General features: G+C 31.4%; 1 protein-coding gene across 1 annotated transcript; it reads left to right on the top strand.

Moving 5' to 3' along the window:
* The first annotated feature begins 3470 nt into the window (after window positions 1–3470).
* LOC145631444 (protein EXORDIUM-like 3) lies at window positions 3471–4757 on the top strand. The gene has a single exon (XM_081683515.1). The coding sequence runs from the start codon at window positions 3513–3515 to the stop codon at window positions 4536–4538; it is 1026 nt and encodes a 341-aa protein (XP_081539641.1). The 5' UTR covers window positions 3471–3512; the 3' UTR covers window positions 4539–4757.
* Window positions 4758–10527: the final 5770 nt, after the last annotated feature.

Below are 10527 nucleotides of genomic sequence, written 5' to 3'. Positions count from 1 at the left end.
ATTTGGGTATTTGGTATGTAGCTTATTAAAAACAGCTTTTTAGGCCCAATATGCTCATTTAAAGGCTCATAATAAGAGCTTTTTGTAATTAACTTATTGAAGAATTAGCTTTTTAGGTACTAAATACATTGAAACAACTAATAATAAATAGTTATTTTTAACGAGGGATTAAAATCATACGGATAACTCCGTATCATGTGTTATAGTTGATAAACTAAAGTAAAATAAATAAAAGTATCGAATAAGAAAAATTAAAGCCAAAATTTTTTTATAAAAAAGTAATAACTCTTTTTAGTTTTTTTTTACTGATAATTCAATTAGTACAAAATATGAAAGAAACTCGTAAAAATAATGAGCCTGACTATAAATTTTGAAATAAGTTCGGCTATAATTCAATATCTAAATTCTAAATACACTATAATTTGAATTAAGAACGTACACATTTTAAAATGAATGTGTAGACTTCATTTGAACAGACTTGATTGCCACAGTGACAAATATGCAGTTGATATTTGTTTCGGGTTTTCCCACTTTTGCACCAAAAAAAAAAAAAAAAAAAAAAAAAAAAAAAAATGCAGTTGACGACATCATTTGATCTTCATTGACAATCACCTGTAGATCATTGAAAGTGATCTATAGCCTCAAACCTCAATTAGAAATTAGAATGACAAGCATCAAATCTTTTTTTTTTTTTTTTTTTTTTTAGAAGAGAAGGAAATTAGGAACTAAACTGAACTGATTGGAATTCACCATAACTGAACTGAACTGAAATTAAATTGAAGAGAACAGACCCTACGCATAACCAAAACTCAATATTGTCATTTGTTAATACATCATTGCAATATACAGAGTACTACTTCATTTTTGGATTGTAATTTGGCAATGCTATTTTTAACAATGTTAAAATAAAAAGTAGACTTTTATATTGGTCTTTTTATCCCTTATCTCCATCCGAACCAAGAGCCCTCAATACCCCGACATCATGCTTCTTGGCTGATTTATCCCATGTCATTAAACCATGAGCTTTCAACATCCCATAAAAAGTTTGAAATCCTCACTAGTCACAAACATTCACGTCTTTCAAACTTTGTGGAATAAATGAAATATGACCATGGAATATTCTTATTACTACTATTTCTCATTCATCAACATATCATTGTACATATATAGATAGTAGGTAGTTAGGTACACTTATATTATAGTACGTACAGTTTTATACATCTTCGTAATACTTATTAGTATTATCGTTACATATACCTACTTTTAATAAACACAAGTATACATAAGAATTATACTCCCTCCGTCCCAAAAAGAACGACTCATTTGGTCAAAATTTTGTCCCAAAAAGAATGACCCATTTGCATTAAAACACCACCAATTTGCAACAATATTTGTGCAAAATTAGCTTCCCCATATAAAAATTTGATTTTTCCATATTATTTTATGGGTAATGTTATATGTAGCCCTAAGGGCTATATATAAGCATTAAATATACTCTCGGAAATTGTATAAAATTAGGAATTTATGACAAAAACACGCGTAAATCAGTGTAATTAGTGTTTATATTTTCGTGATTTCTCAATTTTTTACGATTTTCAAGAGTAATTTTAATGCTTATATGTAGCCCTAAGGGCTATATATATCATTTTCCTTATTTTATTACTTTCTCTCTCTATTTTTTTAGAAACTCCATGTAAATTTATCTTTTCAATATACTTTTACTTCTTTTTACTTAACTTCCTTTATACCCGTGTAATCAACCCAAATGGGTCGTTCTTTTTGGGACGGAGGGAGTACATACTTAACCATTAACCACGCCAAATCGTTCTTCGTTCCCAAACAAGAACTAGAAATTTGAAGTCAATAACCATTAAGGTCATTAATAAATGAAAAGAAGAAAAGTGAGGAACATTTATAAGCCTTAGAATTAGCGTTACACCATGGAAAATGTGTCCGATTTGATTTGATAATACGGACTAGTTGGAATTAATGAACTTAAATTGCATTTGGCGGGAAGCAAGGAGAGGTGTAGCGTAGCAATGTTTATGCAAGTGGGGTAACTTCAACTTGTGCATGTAATTTTGCATGGCCTCTTGATTAATGGTAATGGACCCCTAGCTTATTATTTTCTTCATAAACTTAGAGGAATCTTTGAAAATATTAAACACAAGTACTTTTAACTTTTAAGGGCTACCCTTATTTTAAGGAATGTCCTGCCTTTATATTGCCAATAATCCTTGTAAGAGGCCCTATTTGTTGCTTGCTTAGAGTTTACGAGTATACATGTACGAATAGCCCAATATATGGTAACCTTATTAGTGGATGATTGATTAATTGGAAATACCAAATAAGGATGTGTTCATGATTAAGGCTCTGTTCTCTTACGTTGAAATTTAGTTCAGTTAAATTCAGCTCATTTCAGTTAAGTTCAGTTCAACTCTTAATTTCCTTCTATTATAAAATATTCAGTTCAGCTCAGTTCAGTTTCAGTTCAGCTGAGTTCAGTCAATGAGAACAGACCCTAGTGAAACTTTGTAAAGTATTTGTTTTTAAATACTTGTAACACATATATCTTTAAATAATATTGAAAAGTCATATATTATTGTGCAAAAAATAGGGCTTAAGAGGAGCTACAAAATAAAACTATAAGGTTCTATTCCCAAAATAAATTGGATAAATTTTGTAGCAACTTGCAAGTAGTGGTCAAGAGAAGCAAATGTTGAGCACTAAAGATTGGAGGGAGTCATCAACTCTTGTACAATAAATAAAAAATTGGATTAAGATTGTAGGGTTTATTAAATATTTAGAGATAGTAACTAGCTATTTTACGAATAAAATGTTAGATTATACTATTTTATTTAGAAATAGTTATATTATTATCTATACGAAGTAATAAGTGAATACTTTTGATAATAGCACTGAAAATGAACATGTTTTACATTGTACTTTCTTTTGAAATATATAATTATCCAGTTTTGATTAAAAATCTCTCTCAAACAGTAATTAAATGAAGTAATTAAATTGAGACTATAAGAGCAATGTGAAACGAATGGTGTAGTACATCTTTTAATTTGACATATTGTCTCAAGACACTTTGAAGTAGCTAGTGCAGCCACAACCCACAAGCCCAGCCTAAAAAATCAAGTAAATGAGATTCCAAAACTACCCTTATCCAATTCATCCACATTTCCCGCTCAAAACAAGCAATAATAAAATAAAAACAGAGAGATTATCATCAACCCTTCATAAAATAACGACAATGTTTATGATTCATCATATTTCTGTAGGTCCCTCTCTCACTTTATACTACCCATCTGTCATCCATTAAACCCATCCTCTACCCCTTCAATTCTTTCACATTTTCGTAAATAATCTCACACTATTTTCTCAATTATTATTCAAATTCATTTTCATTTATTTATTTCCCTTCAAAAATTACCCAATATAAATACCATCTCTTTGTCTCACTCTCTCTCACTCTTCACTCCCCACTTCCTCCTCCTCACCTCACAATGCTCCCCCTAATCCCACTCTCTCTCCTCCTCCTCTTCACCTCCCAACCAGCCTTCTCTTGGCGCCCTTGGCCCAATGCCGATCTCAACGTCAGCCGTAGTCATTCCACTACGGCTGACTTAGAGTTCGGCCCCTCGAAAAAATTCGAGGGGTCGTCCGAATTTGTAGACCTCAAATACCATATGGGGCCAGTAATGACTACAAACATCACCGTCCACATTATCTGGTACGGCAAATGGCAGCCGTCCCAGAAGCGGATAATCCGAGAATTCGTAAACTCGATCTCGGATGAATCCGTCCCACCACCCTCAGTCTCGGGGTGGTGGAAGACGGTTCAGCTCTACACCGATCAAACCGGGTCCAATATTTCTAGAACCGTCCGAATTGGTTCGGAAAAGAACGACAGATTTTACTCCCACGGTAAATCGCTCACTCGGTTATCAGTTCAGTCGGTAATAAAATCATTTATTACCGCGAGAACTAAACCTCTACCAATCACACCTAAGAACGGGATTTACCTCTTGCTGACGTCACCTGACGTGTACGTTCAGGATTTTTGTCAGCAAGTGTGTGGGTTTCACTATTTTACTTTCCCCTCAATCGTAGGGTATACTTTACCCTACGCTTGGGTGGGTAACAGCGCGAAGCTGTGCCCGGGGGTGTGTGCGTACCCGTTTGCGGTACCCAAGTACATCCCCGGACTCAAAGCGGTTAAAAGCCCCAACGGAGACGTTGGGGTCGAGGGGATGATAAGTGTCATTGCTCATGAGATAGCGGAGTTGGTAACCAACCCGCTTGTCAATGCTTGGTATGCGGGGCCTGACCCGATTGCGCCTGTGGAAATTGCGGATCTTTGTGAAGGGATTTATGGGACAGGAGGTGGTGGGTCCTATACTGGACAAATGTTGGAGGGTCGAGATGGTGCCACGTTTAATGTGAATGGAATCCGACGGCGGTTTTTGATTCAGTGGGTTTGGAACCATGTCGTCAATTATTGTACTGGACCCAACGCCCTTGACCACTGAGTAGTACTATTAGTACTAGTTTGGTAATTTTTATTTTATTTTTTAAAATTTGATATTTGGGTGTTTTTGGGTTAGATTTTGGACCATTAGTTTCGGTAGATTTTTATTTTTTTGGAGGGAAGTTTGATGAAAAAGAAAAAAAAGTGTATGGTATTGTATTTGTATGTATACTATCTTTTGTATACCATAAGAAAAATAAGATATTGGTAATTTAGTAAATTCAGGTTATATTTATATAATTGGTGTAATTTTATGGTCTTATGAAATGACGAAAACTATATTATAGTCCAAAAATGTGGCCACACTAAATAGCAAAATATTAATGTGAGCAATCATGTTTTGATTCATCTTAATGAGAAGAAAGACTTGTTAATTTGTTAAAGGTGTAGCCGTGTAGCAATGGGTTCAAGCCGTTCAACATACTTTTTTGGCTTGCTTTTGTGACATAATCCATGAGACCATGAATAACTGAAAAGGTGTGTATACAAATATACCATCATACATTGACTTAAATACTCAATTTTTTATTTATTTATTTTATAGTAAAGAGAAGGATCATGATCAAACCTGGACCTTCACGATTTTTTTATAATACCTCTTTGCTCGATCATGTGTATTCTTCTATGAAGTACTTGTAACATATTTTACTCCTACAGCGTTAATAAGAGTGGGATGTAATGGTTGCATATTTCGTAGTAAATTAAAATTGAGAGAGTACTAGATTGAGTAACTACATAAGCAAATGAGTAATCATTTTCACTAATTAATTAAAGCTCGATATCTTAAAATTAATTAATCGTTATGCATCTAGACAAACATTATTACCAATTACGAGTACCATTGTTACAAGCCTACGATGAAGGTAAAACTACAGTGGGTCTCCATGAGTTATTATTATTACTGATACGGTGGATTGGTGTAAATGTTGTACGTGCCTAATACCTATGTTCAATTATTCCACCATTAACTTCTACTTCTCTGATTTCTTCCATATTTTTTTATTGAGATTGTGACTACTGCAATTTATGGTTGCTGCAGTATTTCTTTTCCCCTTTATTTTTCATAATTTATAAACGTAGGTATTAATTAATGATACCTCTAGCTAGGAATACAATTTAAATTTTACTCAACATATTAATCTTGTTAATTAATTAGGCTTGCAAGCAACTTCATTAAAAAAACATGATATATATGAGAATTAGTCAATAATGTTAAAGTATGAAGAGATGAAAATTAATAGATAGCAAAATCTAAAGGCTTTTATATGTTCAACGTGGAGCTAAGAAATATTCTATTACTCGTAATTATTTATTATTTTAAAACCGTTCAATCTTGTACACGTATTGATAAGAGAAAAAAAAAAGGTTCAATCTTGTATTTGGTCTAGGAACAAATTAAATTTGAAAGATAATTTTTTATGTTTAATTTTTAGTGAGAGAATGTATGTCCAAACTTTAATATTATTCAAAAAATTAAATCCTAAAATATTTATGGTTTGAACATGGGAATACGTTATTGTCATTTGAACCAACAATGACAGTTTAGGACTGAGTATGGGCAATGGAAACACGAAGACGAAGTGCAAGACAAGGAATTCTTCCTCTTTCCTTAATTGCATGCCATTACATGGTCCCTATGTTTTTATGCAACACTCACATTTCACACTTTTTTCTGCTCTTCTTGCAGATTATTGACTCCTTGATATTAAACAATAAACACCTCTTTTTCTAGTTTCTGCAGTTTATGTATGTACCACTACAACTATCAACTACACGTACTCTCCTATAAGCTAAGGTGTGTTCGACAAAATTAGACGTTGTACGAGTACTATATATTAGCCTACTAGCGGAAAGTGATAGAATTCAAGTAGCTCTCTAGTCTTTGTAATATTATATTGTTATTTGTTGTTGAGTACGGAGTAATAGATTCAATTTGGCAAGTAGGTAAATTTGTAGGTAGGATTTGATCTTTTTACCTTATTAAAATAATTTAATTACCAAAAAAAAAAAAAAAAAAAAATACATAAAAAACAAGCCAATAAATTCGAGGGATAGTACTCAATCTGTCCCAAAATAATTGAAACTTTTTTTTTCACTATTCATATATTAAACCATAATTTATACTAGCATAATAAAAATATATTTTATCATAAAATATATTGTTAGAAGGGTATTAATACAAAGTTTCATATTATTTTAAAATTAATTTTCTTTTATAGTTAATTATATAAAAAATAAAATCAAACTAGACATGTGTGCAAAGTTGACTATATCAAATATTTTGAGACATATGAAGTATAAAAGTTTAAACCCGTGAATATTGTCTTTGTAATAAGATCATGATTGCTTTTATCCTTTTAGTCTAATCGATTGTACTGAAGTAAAATGATATCCATGGATCTTATGATGATTTACAACAGTTTAAGGATAATCTTGAGAATCGATTTATGAGAGATGGGATTAATCACCATAATTATTGAATTGTTCAATTGAGATATACTATGCAATAATTTACAAGTATTAAATAATTACATTAGCAAATTTGATTAGTGTAGGAGATTACAAAATTATATTAGCTAGGAATTTAGGATAAAGAGATTTAAACCCAATTAACGGAGTAATTAAAGTTAGTTAACACAATTTTGAAAGTAATTTAGCAAACACCCTTGTGAAATTTTAATAAGGACTATTGGTAAAATGGTAACGTACTGGTTGCGCTATTAGCAGGATGAATAGTCGTATTTCTGTAAAAACTTTGACTAAAATGACAAATTCACCGAATCAAAGCAATGTGACAAAAGCTACGTCGTTTCTATCAAATAGTGCTGCCTTATGTTTGGCATAATGTTAATCTCAATGTCATTATTTTCCCAAATTCGCTTTCATTTAGGTGACAATATAAACTTTATTGGGATTTGAGCTAGTAAGCTTATGATGTACGAGTACTAAATTAAATTAACTTTTGCTTTTCATTGTTTTTAATTTTAATCATTTTTACCCCTTTTACTTTTATTCCTTTTTAAGTTTTGATAACCGAAATTCTGAATCATCTTTTAGGTAATCTTTATGTTAATGAAATGAACCCCAAATTTGAATTCTTCACACATTACAATGCATGCAAATGCTATTGCTTTCCATTGGCTGTTCAATGCATGTACGTACTCTTGCGTTTTTAATTTTTAAAGCATCAAATGTGGGTGTTTTGATTGTTTCAATATTTCGTAAATTTATTGGTAAATTTTTAATTTCCCCTTGCACCCTACCCTAAATGCTCTTGCTACTAATTTTCATCTCATCAATAACTAGTGTGCTCTAACTCTCTAAGTACAACACATTTTCACATGTATATATATACAAAATGTAGCAGCAAACATGATAAGTGATTGTACACATACAAGTGGCTAAATTAGCGAATGTTCCCCTAAGTTATAAAGGATACGGAGTACATAGTATTAATTTTGACACACCATAGTCACATAAAAAGGAAAAGAAATATGTTTTAATATTGAGAAAAGATAAAAATATTATTCCACACAGATATATCGCAAAATTTTGCCTAACTCCAAAAAAAATTGAAGATTTTGCTTTTGATTAACATTAAATAATGAAGAGAGTATGTATATAATTTTGCCTAACTCCAAAAATTGAAGATTTTGCTTTTGATTAACATTAAATAATTTTGCCTAACTCTTATTGACATACAATTGTACAAATGATCAATTGGCTTAAAGAAAAGGCCCAATATGATCGCTAATCAAGGTGAAAAATCTAGGGCCCCCAAAGGTGTAATTATCACAATTTACAGCTCATAGCATTGACCCATATACATATTTTTTAGGAATCATCATTAAGACAAAAGGCTTTCTTTTTTTTTTCTTTGAACAATTTGTTTCATTAATGCGGTAAAGCAAAAGGCCAAAAAGTAGCCATATTCAGTAAATTACCGTATAAACAAAGACTCTATATGCACATATAGTCAATTAGTCACGTTTGACTACATATATTGCATTTTGGTGCCATTACATATTTACATATGCCCGCCCAAAATATCTTGGCAATATAAGTCCATGAGATATACTTATATACCAGGCTCAATTATATAGTTACTTCTTTCATTATGTTAGTTCAAGATTTATTTAGTACGACTTTATAGAGAAAGACTCCCAAACTTTATATTTGTCCCGATCATCTATATATGGAGCATATATTTATATAGAGCAAATAAATTTTATTTATCTGGGGAATTAATTGGGTATAACTCATATATATATATATATATATATATATATATATATATATATATATATAATATATATATATACATCTGACGATGTAGCTAGGTGCAGCCGCATAGGGTATATTAGCTAAAAAAACGTATAGATGTGCATAAGCGTGTGCATGGGTTAGAAGTAGTGGAAGCCCCATTAAGGGAGCAACCAAATGATGCTTTTGGAAGGAGAACAAACCGCCATCATTGAAATATGTTCTCATATACTTTTTTTAGTAATAAGATACTAAGAGTTTATATACATGCTTCATCAAATAAACAAAAGCTAAAGAGTTGGGAGCGGCGCCTCAGTGAATTGTCGTTGACATATTTGGCTACTCTTTGTACGTATAATCATAATTTACTCCATTAAGTTTGTTTTTTTGTTCATTTCTTTGTGTCTTTAATTTTCTACCTTACTTATAGGGTAGTAAAATATACCAAATACGTTAATTTGGTTGCACGCGTGGGATTTATTTATACACTATAATCAATGATCGTTTTTTTCTATGTTGCTACTACTACGCATATAAATTTATTGAATTATGGAGTATATACTTATATATATATGCTCCCAAAGATCTATAAGATTCACTTATTTAGTCCGTATAAATATTCAATTATATAATTAATTTATGAAAAGGTCAATAAAGTTTGTATTATGATGCACCCGATAACATTACACCTAGATGATCGAGTCTTTAATTTGATTCAAACACGACACTTTTGTAACAATTTATTCCAAACATCCTTTATTTTCTCTATTGCGTCCCTAGGAACTTAGCTCGTACAATCGAAAATAATTGTTTACAAGACTGATACTCTTTACGCTAAAGCTAAAGATCGAAACAACTATGCAGTCGTTCATATATGGGTAGGAGTACATGCTACTAATTTGCAACTTGCATAAAGAAGTAATCGGAGGTAGTATAAAGAAACGTTTTATAGCTTAGGAAAGTTTTTGATGATGGAGATTGGGATGTGAAATACAGTTCGTTGTTAGCTAACATAAACTTTATAGTTTAGGAAAACATTGAATGGATAAAATGTTGGTTAATTTCATGATTAAGGGTTATTGTTTAGGGAAATACGTAGTATGTGATTGACGTGCAACCCATAAAAAGCAACTAGGAATTGGACTAAAGCAGGTTACAACTTGCTCAAATAATGGTCCCACCATATACATATATAATAGACATATTTTCTTAATGGTTTTAACTAGCTAATAATCAAATTATAGCCAATATTGTTTAATATACAATCTAATCCGTCATTCAAGCAATTGATAAATGAGTAAGGGTGCTTTAAGACTTTAACTTTACTTACTCTAACTTGCTATTGAATTGGTCGCTTGGGAATTTAGGATATACTAGTAATATATACATGGATGCCGATTATATATTTATGATGAGTTGCTTTAATATATACGGGTATGTACCTATATATATATATATGCAATGATACTACTATCTCCGTCCCTAAAGGTTTTTATTTTAGGTAGGAAAAACTATCTTACTGATCGATACCCTTCACATATCAACCCGATTTATATTGATAAACAAAATAATTTGAGAGTGAAGGAAAAGGTAAGGAGATCTCCAAACCACCTTCAAAATTTATTTCTCTTGAAAAAAAAAATCCCAAATGAATTATTTTCTTTATTAAAAAATAAAAGAAAGCGAAGCAAAAGAATATGCTATTGAATTACTCTAAATAACGAGGA

This window comes from Chenopodium album, chromosome 5, assembly GCF_948465745.1.
Source record: "Chenopodium album chromosome 5, dcCheAlbu1.1, whole genome shotgun sequence".
NCBI classification, from domain to species: domain Eukaryota; kingdom Viridiplantae; phylum Streptophyta; class Magnoliopsida; order Caryophyllales; family Amaranthaceae; genus Chenopodium; species Chenopodium album.
This window is presented reverse-complemented; position numbering and strand designations above follow the sequence as displayed.

Coding starts and splice junctions, on each gene's coding strand:
- LOC145631444 (XM_081683515.1), top strand. CDS start 3,513: ATGCTCCCCCTAATCCCACTCTCTCTCCTCCTCCTCTTCACCTCCCAA.